At 44.6% G+C, this 14,935-nt stretch overlaps 1 protein-coding gene across 1 annotated transcript; it reads left to right on the top strand.

The window, feature by feature from the left end:
• The first annotated feature begins 5,358 nt into the window (after positions 1–5,358).
• LOC117011518 lies at positions 5,359–10,964 on the top strand. The gene is made up of 4 exons (XM_033086942.1): positions 5,359–5,669; positions 5,773–6,072; positions 6,816–6,909; positions 10,883–10,964. Exons 1-4 carry the CDS (start codon positions 5,359–5,361, stop codon positions 10,931–10,933), a joined length of 756 nt encoding a protein of 251 aa, XP_032942833.1. The 3' UTR covers positions 10,934–10,964.
• Positions 10,965–14,935: the final 3,971 nt, after the last annotated feature.

Below are 14,935 nucleotides of genomic sequence, written 5' to 3'. Positions count from 1 at the left end.
TTTTACGTGAATGGTTTAAAGTTCTGGTTCAGTTTATTAACACTTTTCCAGTCCATGTAGCATGTTTACAGATGAAACAGTCACCAAAACGGCCAATGACATATTGGCCCTTAGCATGGCTGTGGAGATGGTGGGGGAAAAGCCCAAACCAACAAGATGCTATTCAGAGAATTAAGATTAAATTTGATGTTTTCATGCTGGCCTTCTGGTGCGTGCAGTAGCAAAATACCATGCCTTGCTTTTTGTAGGAGAATAAACATAAGAATCTAAGTAAAGAGGTGTGGACTTAATTACAGCAGGAAGGTAAATTACACTGTGGGTTTCAATAACTTTTATATAAGATTTGTGCAGAAGTGACAGAAAGGGAAACTGTCTCCTGCATTTTTTGTGAGGGAGTGCTCTGAGGAGAATAATGAATGCTGTGGCTGGGCAGTGTGGTGGAAGTGAAGGGAATAGGCCCAGACTGAGTATAAAGAAAATGGTTATCCTGTGTATTTTTTGAGCTGGGTGCCACATACTATTGCAAAATGTGACAGGATTTTGTAAGGCAAATAATTCTCCATTATCCAATAGCTAAAATGAAGCATGAAAAGTAATGATTATGTCTAAGCTAAGAAGCTGAAAAGAAAAGCCTAAGTGAAGGTTACCAGTCGGTGGCAAACATGCTGTACAATTGTATGTCAGGCTGTAAAAGGCCTTGCTGCTGTGGAGGTGTGTTGCAGTCATTTGGGGAGCCTGGTACACCCGTGCTCTTTTTTGGCTGGCAGTTCTTACTGTTGTTCCCTCTGTGTCACAGAATCCTCAACCCATTGTGGTTAGAAGGGATGTGAAGGTCTAGTCTGTCCTGCTGCTCCCAGCTGTGTCTGCATTGTATTCACACCGAGAGCAACCTCTTGGAGTTCTTTATTCCAGCATCATTCCAGGCCACGTTGGCTGGACTCTACTCGTGTTTTTTCCTGCATTGGGCTTATTCCGGCATTTTTACCTTTTTACTCTTTGAGACAGAAAGAAGTACACAAGATGTTCTCATCCATTTTCCGTCTCAGCTTTGGTAGTGCCTTCTTTTCACATGCCATTCTCTTGGGCTTTTATAGGGAGTGTGTTAGACCCTCCTTATGTGCCCTCAGTAGTTCCCTAGGTTCTATCTTTTCAAAGAGTATTGGGCTTGAGACTTGATCCTCCAGAGAGTTATCTCCAGTCCTCACTTATCCTGTATGTACCTCCCTTGGCTTATGCTGTAGGTACCTGTCCTGTGTGTGCCTGTCTTGGCTTACATTGCATGTACCTTTATTGTACGTATCTATGCTGTATGTACCTATCCTGCATGTACCTATATTGTGCCACTTAGACTTGGAGCTGCCCCTGCCCTGGCACGTGGTCACCGTTACATGGAACAGTTACAAAACTTTATTGTTCATCTCTGTTCTATGGGGTTTGGGGTAGCCAACGTGTGGGGATAACCTCCAGCTGTCAGGGAGGCACTTGCTGACCACCTCCTGTTGTCTTGCGGGTCCCTGAGGTGGGTTCCTATCTCTGCAGTCACCGATGCTACCAATTTTCCTGGAGTCTACCATTTGATGTTGAAGAGCAGCAGCTGGAAGATGTGTTGAAGCATCCTCTTCGTTGTAGCGTTTCAAGCAGGGGTTGCAGTCAGCATGTCAGCTGAGGAGTGTGTGACAGTGGGAGCGCGTGAGTGTCCGTGTGTGTCTGTGAGAGTTTGTGTCTGTCTGCTGCTGCTCGTGTCTGCCTGTGCGAGTGTGTGTGCTGACTGCTTCTAGCCTTGTGAGCAGGATTTTTGCCTTTCAGGTGTTTTAACTCATTTTTAAATTGAGAATTAAAAGTCCCCAGCCAATGGGTTGGGTATTTTGCCCTCAGCTGGGTTGTTTTTCCTCGCTCCCAGCTGATGAGGTGCTTTTCATCACCACAGTTTAGTAGTGGACAGTCCCAGTTCCGGGGTTTTTGTCAGGCATTGTGGAACCCAAAGAAGAGATTTTGCCCACCACCCCCATTTCAGAGCAGCAAGGTGGCAAAGCAGAACAACCAGCCATGCCTCAGCCAGTGCCCACTGCCTGAGGGGTAAGTGCCTTGGAGCAGTGCAAGGGAGGTGGGCTGAGGACCCATGGAGAGAAGGTTTCAGGCCACCAAAGCCATGGAAAGCTGGGATTTGGGGAAGACAGGCTGCTGTGTTGTGACCAGCAGAGTGACCAGGGCTGGGTTTTAACATTGCACTGGGTGAAGGGGACAGGGTTCAAGGCACGTGGCAAAGCAGCTCAGAACACTCCTCTGGAGATGATTGATCTGTCCACATGCCTTGTTCCCTGCCGTGTTCTACAGCATGGATTTGGAGACCTCGGATTATCACACTGGGGGTGACTTGGGTTGGATGCCTTGGAAGTGTTGGTGTTGTACCAGCTACTACCAGTGTGCAGCTGGCAGCAGAGGGAATATGTTTCTCATATATCCATCCTGTCCTGTCCCAGGATGCAGTCTGGGATAGCCTTGGAAGCCACGTGAGAACAATTTGGAGGCTGCTTTGGTAAGGAAGTAATCACAGTTTGAAGTCTTACCAAGGAATCTGGCCTTAGTGGGAAAAAGGGGGATCATTGGACAAAAAGCAGGATATGAGTAATGCAGTTTAATTGGAAAGCTTGGTTGTTCTTGTCTTCCCCATTTGGCCACAGGGAAAAACTGCCTGGGAAGGGCTCTGAGCTCTCCCTGGAGCCTTCTCTTCCCCATTACTCACCCCTCTCTTGACTCTACCAGTGATCAGCACTGGGAGATTAACAGAGTAATTCAGAAATCATCTGCAAGTATAAAATATGACCAAGCAGCTGTGTCAGATCATAGGAGCAGGAAATGTGTGCAAGTGGGAAGATCTGAGGCAATGAAAGTCACAGCCAGTTTTGCATGTTGTCTGTAAATTCTTGACCATTGCCATGTGGTAGATGGTGATGGTTAGAAATCTCTTCTGTGGCCTCCCAGTGAGGGCTGGATTTCCTGGAGATTGCTCCACTTCTTCCTGGTTAAAAGCTCTCCAAAGCCTGTCCATGACTCTGTTAATCTCCCAGTGCTGATCACTGGTAGAGTCAAGAGAGGGGTGAGTAATGGGGAAGAGAAGGCTCCAGGGAGAGCTCAGAGCCCTTCCCAGGCAGTTTTTCCCTGTGGCCAAAGGACTGCACAGAAAGCAAAGGCTGGAGGTGTGAAACAGCATCCGAATGGCCACGGCGCCTTTGTTCCCAGTGGCTCCTGCCAGTGCCAGTCTTGACAGTATGGACAGAAGCATCCCTGAACTAGTGAAACAGTTAGGAAACCTTCCAGGAGCCTGGCACAGACAGCTCTGGGAGTGACAACTGGGCTGGGAGGGAGGGACACTTTTTTCTCCCAGCCACAGGACAGTTTTCTACAGTTCCAGCAGCCCCTGGAGCAGTAGTAACAAGGTAAAACCTCAGCTTTCCCAGCTCTGTGAACCCATGAGGCATTTGGAACCTCAACTACAAGAACTTCAACAACTGCTTCCCCAGAAGGCAGAACAGCTCCTTCAGAGCCCCAGAGGTTTGTGTGTTTGGCACTCAGTCTTTCTGCCCGTGCCTCGCTCGGTGTTCCTGTTTCAGTCTCTGTGCCTCTGTGGAGCTCCCCATGTCATTGGTTCCCAGGGGATCCTTGTGTCCCGTTGGCTGTCCCTGCTCTTTTTCAATCCCTCTCTGTGTGCTGTCCATCCAGCATCCCTGGTTTTTTCGGTTTTTAGTTTTTGGGGTTTTTTTCCACTTCATCCTGCACCCTGATCTTGGTTTCTTCCTGTGTCCTCTCTGCTACCACTCCTCCTTTCTGCCTCTTGTCACCTGTGTCCATGGGGCTGGGGAGGAGCTTTCAGCCCTTCTGGGGGCTGCCCCCCCTTTCTTGTGTCAGCAGAGCCCCTTTCAGGGGGGATGTACACGTGGAATGGGTTGGAATCCAGTGCCGTGCTGCTGTCCAGGGCAGTGTGGGTCGTTCTGTGCCTTCTTTGGGGGTGAGGAAGAAAGGCTGAGGGGAGGGGGATGGCGATTCGGGGGCTGCGCTGTCGTTGGGGGCACCCTGAGGTCCCTGGGAGAGGGAGCCACACTGCGGGGCAGGAGCAGGTGAGTGGGAATGGGGGGTGGGTCACACTGGGAGCCCTCCCCCAGAGGGACCCGAGGGTGCCAGAGCCTTCACAGGGAGGGGTGGGTGTAGAATACACGAAAAATATCAATATGAAAATACTTAAATAGTGCTTAAAGTAAGTGTTTTATTGGTTTTTATTTGGTTAGAGGTGGGTTTTTTTAAATAAATAATAGAAATAGAAATAGAAATATACAAATATGCATTAAATATATACAGATATATAAAATAATATATATGCATCTATAAGTATATGTAAGTACAAATATATATAAAATATAAAGTATATGTGTAGTATTTAGTAGAAATAATATTATATATATTATTATAGTATATCATAAAAACGAAATATATATATAAATTATGGATATAAATATAAAAAATATAAATATAAAAAGATATTTAAATATAGTTTTAAATAAACGGGTTTTTTGTTTCTTTTTAGTTAGAGGCAAAGATTTTTAATAAATAATATTAGAAAATGTAAATATACAAATATATGAAGATACAAATATATATAAAATAGAAATAACTATTAGTAATGTAAAGACGTGTATAATAAAAAATACTGTATATATGTTATAATATAAATTGAATATATGAAATATGTATAGATTATGAATATGAATATAAAGTAAATATGAAAAAATATATTAACTTTCCATATATCTCTAAAGGGTTGGGGTTTTTTTCATTTTTATTTGGTTATTTTAATTTTGGTCGGGGTTTTTTTGTGCATTCATTTAGAAGGATTTTTTTTAAGGATTAGGATGCGTTGCTGTTTGCCCGGGCTGAGTTCGGCGGCAGTGCTGCCCCCGTGTGGACGTGGAGCGGTACTGCAGCCACCCCCGAGCCGGCGCCCTCTCAGTGCTGCCCCCGTGTGGGCACAGCGCGGTATTGCAGCCATTCCTCGAGGCACCGCCGCTGCTGGGCGATGGCGCGGGGCTGGGCGGGCTCTGCCGGTGCTGAGCGTGGGAAGGGAGCGAGGGCCGGGCGCGAGCGGGGCGGTGTCTGCAAATAGAGGGCAGGGGTGCAGGAGAGGTTCGGTGCAAAGGGACGAGATAACAGAGGGATGACAGCGGCCAGCTTCAGCGCGACGAGATAACAGAGGGATGACAGCGGCCAGCTTCAGCGCGGGGCGGACACGCGGTCGCAGCGTGCCACGGGCCGGGGGCAGCGGGCGGGCGAGTGGGGTCGGAACCGGGTTGCCCCCCATCCCCGCGCATGCCCCTCTCAAGATGGCGACAGCGACAGTGTGCCGGGAGCGTGCCCGAGCCGAGTCGATCTTTCGCCACGCTCAAGATGGCGGCCGCGGCGGCACCATCCTCCCCCCCGGGCAAGATTGCGGCGTGCCTGTGTTTGGAATCACTCTCGCGGCAACCGCCCGGCTACGGCGCCGCAGACCCCACTGCCAGCGTCCTAGCGCCGGGAATGGCGGCAGAATGGCGCGGGATCGGTCGGCATCAGCCGGTGTCGGCGCCAGGCTCAGGCAGCAGACTCTTTAGACACCATTGTGAGGGGCGGGGGCTCGCAGGGTACCACAACAAAGATGGCAGCCAACCGGAAGTGGCTTCGGCCACAACCAGGATGGCGGCGAGGAAGGGCGGATGTTACCTAATGCCACCCTCATGATGGTAGCTCGGCCGTGTCCGCCCTCTCTGCCGCACTCACGAGGCGGCCGCGGTGGGACCTCGGCAGAGAGGTGAATCCTGACGCTGCCTGTCGGCCCCTGCCGGGCTCCTGCGCGCCCGCGTTGCCTCCCAGCCCTCAGCCCGTGTCCCCGCGCCTGAAAACCATGCGGAAATTCGCGCCGGGGGGCCAGCGTCGAAATCAGGGTCACAGGCAGGCAGTCAGTCCGATAGACGGAGCCGGGTCCTTCATTTCTCGCTCTTTTTGCCGCCTTTGGGAGGTCGGTCGGATCGTGGCCGACACACCAAGGTCTAATGGTTTTACTCTACCAGTATATGGGGAATTACACAAACTTCTGGAGTGACAAGTTGTAGCCTTTTGATTTTGACTAGAGTTTGTGTATTTGAAGAGCAGGAAAGAATGCTGTGCTTTTGCTATGTATTTTGAATTTTAGAAGTCTCTTAGTCCCTCTGTACCATTTGTGGTGTTTGCAATCAGTGGATTGCTGGCAGGTGGGTTTAAAGTGTTTTCCTGTTGTTGACAGGCACGAAATTCAACTTCTGAAGTGGGAAATGAAATTTTTCTTTGATTCAACAGGTAACAGAATAGAAAAATAGAATATCCTGTAAGTTTGGGAATGGTTTCCCAGAAGAATTTGTTTTGAAAGGGAGGAACAGGGAGAGGATTTCTATAAGAAAGGAATTGTTAGCTTAGAATTAAGCAGGCTTAGAGCAGAAATGAAAGAATATGTGGTTTTCTTATGTTTTTTCTTGATATGCTGTCTTGTTAATTATCTGGTAATTATTGTACTTAATCAGTTTAATCATATTACACACACTATTCTGCTCTCTTTTTATGTCTAATACAGAGTAGTGCTGCATTCAGCTGAAATGGAAAAACCCACAGAGTTTCTTCAAATAATATTACACTTCTAATTTCTTAAAGAATCAATGAATTCTGGTTTTCACATTTAATAGTAGGCTATAAAATAGGACAGGGAAATTACAACATGTAAAACATTACTCAGTAATTGTTTCTCCTCTGTTTGACAGGCAAACCAGTCAGAAGGAAATACTTGAGGATGAGGGTGCCTGTCAGGAAAATGAAGCCTGTGTTGAGAAGCTGAAGGGCGCAGTCCTGCCCCAGGTACGTGAAACGTTTGAAGACTCGTGCATAATGCTGTTTGTAGCATGCTCAGCAGTTTTTGTGTGGAGGCAAATGGAAAAGATGGAACGAGTTGATTAAAGCTTATGAGGAAAGAGTTGACAAATCCATGCATTAATTTAATGACTTAAAAGCACGCTGCAGAGGTTTGTACTTCTCTACAGTTTGCTGAAGGGGTATTAATTTATTTCACAAAATGTAATTGCCAGCTTTAGATGAAGCTATAATGTTGTCTTTGAAGTGATGTGTACAATTTAAAATTTAGATGCCTTATATATTCTGTCAAGCTGGGGTTGTGAAAGGGAACAGTCCTGTATATGCTGATTTTCTCGACGAGTTTTTTCCCTCACAATTACAGTATATGCCTCATGCTGTGAAGAGATCAAAGATTTGTAGGGATTGTTGACCTTACTGTGTCTAGCATAAGAAACCTGGGCAGGAGATAAATAATACTGTATTGGAAAAACTGGCAGGACTTGAAGAGGTACATTTAAAGGAGATGATGAGTAACCTTCCATGTACATCTGGAATGAGAAAGAATTGAACATTAATTAGTAATCGTGTAATTTATGTAGTGATGTATCATCCAATGCATTTCACGTAATCAAGTGGAAATTCTTCTTGCAAGGGGAGCAGTGATTGACTAAAGTTAATGAAGTTATGCTGGAGTAGATGCATCACAAAGGTTACAAGTTTTTTTGATGGCCAACACAATTTTTATAAAAAAAATAATTAATATCTGTTTTTTTTCTGGGCTGTTTGCCCAGGTGTTTCTGAAGAATTTGTGTATGGTTTAGATTTTGGCCCTTTATTGTGCTGATAGAAAAAGGTTCTGTTTTCTTACATATGTGCATATCCTTAACCTCCAGCAGTAAGGCTGGATGACAGACACCCAACAGAATGTGCTGCAGGTTTTTATCTTCTGATCATTTATTGTTTCACAAGGATTAGAACTGAGTTTAATACATTTTTTCCTGACTAATGTTAATGTCTTCTCTTGCATTAACATTTATAACCATAGTAACTATTGCACCTCTTCAAAGGTTTGATTGGGTCAGCAGGGATATGACTGAGACTGAGTTTTGTTACTGTAGACTTGAGGTTTTTTATTAGAGGAAATAAAGTTTAATAAGAAATAGAACGATATAAAGTTGTATTCCCAAAACAGAGACAAGACTCTGGAATAGAAGGATCAGAAAGGTACCACTCTGTAGTGGGAGTGCATTTCTCCCTCCTGCACTGCATCAGTGAATTTTCTCTCTTCCTTTAACTCAACAATATGTGAAAAATGGGAAACAAATATAATTTGTATTTTGAACATGCCTATTCCTGCTTTATTTGGCCTGGAATTAATGAATTCTGTGCCTGGGTGACTTTGTGAGTTTGGTGGATTGATGACCAGAAAGGTCTATGTCCTGCAAGAAGTTAACACTCTCCCCTGCAGCCCTGGCATGACTCATGCTACCTGGAGCTACTTTCATGAGCCTAGGCCAGTATGGAGGCTGACAGAATACAGACAGAAACAACAACTCCCATTTTTTGCTTCTTAAGATTTCTATTCAATTTAACATCTTATTTAGCATTTTACTTTAGGTATCCTTGCTGCACTTTGGTACTGCTGTATAAAAGGATAATATTTGTGGGGGTGGGAGGGGGAAAGTTCTTTTCCAGTTTGGAAAAAAGGAAATTCTTTGCAGCTTTATTAGGAATATTTTTAGTTGGAGTAATATCATCAGTGCATTGAATTTTAGAAAGTCTTAAAGTGAAAAAACAACTGTGTGTCATTCATAACTGTCTGTTACAGAAAATCAGAAGCATTTTTGGTCAAGTAACAGCTTTTCAGAGTATGTATCTTCTCTTAAAGCTTTGACTTTGTAGAATTGGCAATTCTTCATGTAGAGCCACTTCTTCTTCCCCTGGGTTTAATGAAGACAAAGCAGTGCCCTAATAAATTCTTTACTCTCTGTGGGACCATTACCTATTGCTTTCCTTTTCTCTGTGGAAAGAATGAAGGGAGCTGAATTGATGCACATGGCTTAAGTACACACATTAGGTCATAGTCTCCATGCTTAAGTACCACTCCTTGCTCTGCTTGCTCTTTCCCCATGCTTTATTTGTGTGTAGAAATTTGATTGTAATGTTTCATCTGCCCTGTTCATCTCTTTCTGTGTTACAGTGTCTTCAGTGTTTCAGCACTGGGTTGCAAAATTGCCTTTCTTTCCTAATCTGTTTTATAATTATTTTGAAGTCTTTATTTCAGCATTTGAGAGAATTCTGCTTCTTTTTGGATTTTACATTTCAGCTGCAAATCTAACGTTATTAAAAAAAAAAAAAAAGAAAAAAAACCAAAAAACCCCCAAAAATAAACAAAAAACCCAACAAAACAAACAAAAAAACCCCCAAAAAACCAAACCACAAATACAAAGTTAGCTGCACTTAAATCCATCTGTGGTGCACATCAATTGTCCAGAAAGGAAGTCAGAACTGATTCCAGCTTTTTTACTTGCTGTGTTTTACCTCTATTATTGGTGTCCTTTTCCCTTAGGTGTGCTGAGTTGTTTTTTTTCTCCCTTGGGTGCTGAGCAGAGGTGAAGCTTCAACATTCCTTTACACCATCGACTTTTTAATGTCACTTGCCTGTCACTAGGCAATGTTTATCCTTTAACTCTTGGTTAGGTTTGCTTAAGCCCCAGTTCCTATTGCTCCTGCAGTTCATTGCATATTTTGTTTTGTCTCAGAGTCTGTCATTCCACAGCCCTCCTGGTGACTGACTCAGCATGGAGAAGCAACAGGGGCTCAGCTGAATCTGCCATGTCCCAGCTGGCAAATATATCCTCTGCTCTCTTTTGTCATCAGTGATACACACACCTACAGCTTGGTGAAAAACAGCTCAGGGATAAAGGCAGAGCTTGAGTTCCTTTGTCTGGAAAGCAAACACTGCCCAATATTCATGTCAAGCTCATCTCAGTGATCTTTTTCATTATCCCATTTGATGTTTCATCAGAGTTGTTTCTTCCTTTGTTGGAGCACTTAGTTATTGCTTGAAGGATGTGGAGTCATATTTAACCTTTATCCTTTTAAATCTGAGTGAAGTGCAAATAATCCTTTGCTCGGTTGACTAATGTTCTTGCAGCTAAGCAGTATAGAAAGGAGGAGGCAAACTTTTCACACTTCTCTCTGTAAGCAGCTAGTTCTGCCATTCAGTTTTGAGTTTGCCGGGGGCAAATAACTATTGTGTAGTTATTTGCAAGAGATCTAATTTTTTTCATGCCATGAATTACCAGCAGCTCACTGGAAAGGTTGTCTTTTGCTGTGTCACTTGCTCCAGGAGATGTAAAATTTTCCTAGAGATGATTTTGGGAGACGCCATCCTTTCATTAGAGTTAAGTCTGTGAAAATAGTGGGCAGATGTACTGCTACAGGCCAACCATACATAAATCTGGGATGATCTTGTAGTAAGCTTCTTGCTTTGCACCAAGACTAATAGGTCACAGTAGCTGCAGATGTTTGTGAGAGAAGAAGAATGTGGTTGAAGAGTAGCAGAGGAGATTTGGGAATCAGGCTGTTTCCAACTCCTGCATATGTGTGTTATGATCCTGAATTCTGTCAGGCTCCTCTTAACTCTTGATATTGAGCAGTGACAGTCCTTTCTATACTTGGTAAACCCTGAGTAGTCTCCTGGTTTAGGAAACCAGGTGATATTGGGATGAATAAACCAGAAGACAAAGATGTTGCAGCAATTTTGATAGCTTTAGGAAGCACAGTATGGCTCTGCCTGGTCCAGTTTTACAGGGTGGGTTCTTCCAGTGTCCAAAGACTCTTGAAAGTGTACAGCTTATGGTTTTTCATCTTGGGAAGGAGTGTGTGAAACAATGCTTAGCTACAGAATAGCAGTCTTGTCATGCTAATAACAGGAAGTCTGAATAGCCTGGCTGACTGCAAGTAACTTTTTCAGCAACTTCAGACACTGGGGCTGAAAATTCCTCTACTGCTGTCTGTCTGCTAGGAAGCAGTACTGCCAACATTATATTGAAAGGCTCTGGGAAAAACTGGTGAGTATGCGGGTTTTTTAAAACTCAAAGGGATTCTGCGTTTGCAGGAGCTCATGTCTTTGTCATAGCCTCACTCACCTAATTTTCTACCTCCCTGCACCTTTTTTCACTACTATGCTATCCATAGTGATGTAGGGCCTGATTGAATTCTCATTCCTGCATACCAGTGTGTGAAGGAAAAGAAAGGGACTGCAGTTTCTATTTCTAGCTCACCTAAGGAAACTAGAATCCCTGTACACAAAATGAAGCTGCTCCATATGTTATATCCAGGTTGAAAGCTGCTCTTTCTTTTCACCATGGTGTATCTCATGACGGCCAGGTTTGTAAGTGCTGGTGTTGATATTCACTGAGAGCTAGCTCTGAATGCTGCTGCAAGGAGCTGGCAGCAGGGATGTTACACTTAGCTCCCTCTCCCAGCCTTCTGCTGCAGCTCGGGTTGCGGCATCTGCTTCAAACCATTTTTAAAAAGCCTTACAACACTCTTGTTTGTACAGATGCCTGGTCCTTTTTTAAGGCTGCCTGATGCCATGATTTCAAGGCTATGGTAAGACAGTTCAGCAGTCTGTCATTGAATTGTGTTCATTTCCTTTCTATCCTTTTAGACTGGCTACCTCTTGGTTCCACAGCAGATATCAATGATGGGGAATAATGACAGTGAATAGGAATGCTTGACCTATAGATACACCCTGCAGTTAATATGATGTATTTTGTATTGGCTGGTTTATAATTTTCTGAAAATGTACCAGTTATTTTTCTGAGTGGTCACTTTTCCAAGGCCTGTCACTGTTATATCTGTGTGCCTTGAGACAGGCGAGCAGGTGGCTCCAGGTGTCTGTGTGAAGTTGGTCCCTCAGCATGTGCACACTGTCACTTATGCTGATAAACCAGCAGCCATGGCCTCTGGGTGGGGTTGAAGTGAGGGAATGATCCTTTCTACCTGCTCATCACCTGGACATAACCTGGTACCTCACATTGGTAGTTCTTAAAAGCTACCAGGCCACAGCCCTCTGCCCTCCATCCCCCCCCAAAATACCCCTGAACAAAACCAAAAGCACCCAAAGACAAGTAAGAATTTAGTTTGGAAATAAACGAAGGAAAAACAAAGACCTGTGCAACAGCTGATAATCTCTGCTGAAGAATGTACCAGAGAAAAATAAAAGCATCATCAGGAGGGCTCCTGTAGTCGTGGTCCTTACAAATTGCCAAGGGTCTGACTTGGCTATTAATGCTAATCCTAGTGGTCTACCAGGAAGGAAGGAAAAGAATTACTAATGGCAGATTTTAGTTAAAGTTAATTTATTGATGGAGAGACTAATTGTGTGCTACAGGTGTTCCTTAGTTTAGCAAGACAAGATTAAACTATCAAATGTTCCTATTACTGTCTGGTTAATTAAACACTATTAAGCTGTTGAGTTTACAAACATGCAACTAATTATCTGCAATTACACATACAGTGGTTTTATGGTATACAGCATGCAAGATAGATGTGGTGTTTAAAATGTTTTTTAAGATTTTGTGAGTCTGCTCTTAGTAAGAAACTGCCTTATTCTTGCACACGTGCTGTGTTTCTGAGCTGGTGGTCTAAGTCTTGTGTGGATTGGAACAGCTGGTGGTCGTTTGCTGGTTAAATTCCTGTGGGCTTTGGCGCTGTGCGGTCAGTATTGATCGGGAGCTGCAGGTGGGTGGTAGGAGCAGCTCCTCAGCAGCTCGGTGAGGGAAGGGCTGTGTCCCGCAGCCTCGGCAGGCTCTGGCACCATTGGCGAGCCTGGGCCGTGGCGTTCGTTGCAGCGTCCCTCACGGGGAGAGCGGGCTGTGCAGGGGAGCGGTGACTTCCAGCCAGGGGCAGGGCAGAGCCCTCCGCCCCCCGCAGCCGGTGCCCTAAAGGGAGAGTAGAATGGCTGCACTGGGTGGGTGAGGGAGGTGCCCGAGTCAGAGCAGGTCCCTCCTCTTTGCCCTCTGTGTCTCGAAGGGCGGGAGGCGCTGCCCCAGCCCGGGCCCTCGGCCTGCCCCGGGGTGCACAAGGTGGCGGCCGGGCCCGCAGGGCGGTGCTGCTGCCCGCGAGAGGATTCACCCGTGGCGAGGCTACACAGATGGACAAAATGAAGCATCTTCTGTCCTTCTTCCCTTGGCTTTCAGTTTCAGAACCATCCAGCTGGAAATAGTGCAGTAGTATCAGGCAACAACTAGAAAGGGGTAGTAATACCAGGTAAGCAATCCTGTCCTTTCCTCTTTAGTCATCAGTGAGCGTTAATTTAATCTTTATTAATGAAGTCAGTTGAACATGTGCATATATGTAAGTAATTTTGACGGTGCTTTTTAAATTTCCAGTCCATTTTATACCGACAAAAGTGTTTTTTCTTGTTGTTCTTATGTGCTGAGGTATACATCTGAAAGGGAGAACGGTTCCTTCTCTAATGGAAGTTTATGCAGATATCTAGTGCCAGAAAGCACTACAAAATAACAGTATTAAAACTGTAATAGGTTTATAGCTGTCATGGGGCTTTGTATGCTAGGAGTGCACTGTGTGAAGTGAAGTGTTTTTAATTTTCTTGTCCTGTACTGAGGTGGAATTTTGCACTGGGTTTTCCCGTCCTGATAAGGACAATCAATTTGAGCTGTCAAAGTCGTGAGGAGTGGTGTGGCTAGGCCGGGTGAGTGCCAGCCTGACAAGATCTCTTGTTTGGGGAGAAAAGGCCTTTCATCCCATTTTATGGATTCTCTAGAGGTGGCCCTTGGGTGGAGCAGACTTTGCTCTTGCCCCTGGCCATGCTGGGCTCTTGTTCTTTGTTCCTAGTCGTCAGTAGAGGAATATTTTCTGTTCTGAGGGTCTAGAAATGGCATTAAAAAGTTGGATTTTTTACTTTGTCTTTTGTAAACAATAAGCTACAATGAAATAAGAGAGAATGGAAATCAAGTTTTATCGTGTCCCTTTCAGGCTATTTTTGTATACTTGTCTCTAACATGTTTATAAAAGCAAAATAATATTGACTAAGTATCTGCTTTTTACTTAAAGGTTCTTGAAAGTTAATCAATCAACTTGTGCCCTAAACAATGTTAACTTTTTGGTTCAGAGGGGCTTGGGAAAAATTCACCTGGCTTTTAAGAAAACGGCAGGGCTGGAAGCCAACTCTGGTGAGCTTGCTTGCCTGTGCCTTGATGGGATTAAGATGGGTGGTGCACTGTGACTGGGATGGTGTTTTCTCTGTATTTAATTGACCATTGCAGGTGTGAACAGCCCATTAGCTAATGTGTTTATGTGTCTTTAGGCTACTGCTTGAGTGGTTGATAGTCTCTTAGTCTTGCATTTGTTACAGAAAAGCTTAAGGTAATTTGAGTGAGTTTGGGGAAGGCACAGCTAAAAGGCAGAAAGGTGGGTTTTCTTGTTCTTATTATATGGAACTATGACCTGAAGACTTTGTGCAAAAGCATTAAAATGCATAGACTTCTAATGGAACTGCAAGAGAAACAGCTCCTAATCCATATTACCCCAGAACGCTATCACTGAAACTTTATTCTTGACAAATAAACAGGGATGTTAAAGGACCCTTTGGCCTCCAGACCTCTTCCAGTGTTGTAGCCCACGTCTGGGCATATCAGAGCAGGACTAGGAAGGAGAAGGGTGACCTCTGGCTTTGGGACAGCTGAGGGGAGATTTGGCTGGCTTTGAGAAAAGAGCCTGGTGATTTCTGCTTTTCTGTCAATAATGTGAGTGAGGGCATCTCCCTGGCCTGAGTGTGAGCCATGACCCTTTATATTACCCCACTGAGATGCAAGGATGGCTGTTTGCGTTCAGGTAGTTTGTTAGTTGTTGATGTTAACAACATTAAGATTTTCCATGTATGTTAATACACGTGCATTGGTGTGTGTAGCAGATTAGATGGTTTTTGTTTGGAGGGTTTTTCTCTGTGAAAAACCCCACAGAAAAACACTCTGCCCAGACAGCCACAATTTTTTCT

This window comes from Catharus ustulatus, unplaced genomic scaffold (assembly GCF_009819885.2).
Source record: "Catharus ustulatus isolate bCatUst1 unplaced genomic scaffold, bCatUst1.pri.v2 scaffold_75_arrow_ctg1, whole genome shotgun sequence".
Lineage (NCBI taxonomy): Eukaryota > Metazoa > Chordata > Aves > Passeriformes > Turdidae > Catharus > Catharus ustulatus.
The sequence above is the reverse complement of the archived record's forward strand: the minus strand, read 5'-3'. Positions and strand labels throughout refer to the sequence as shown.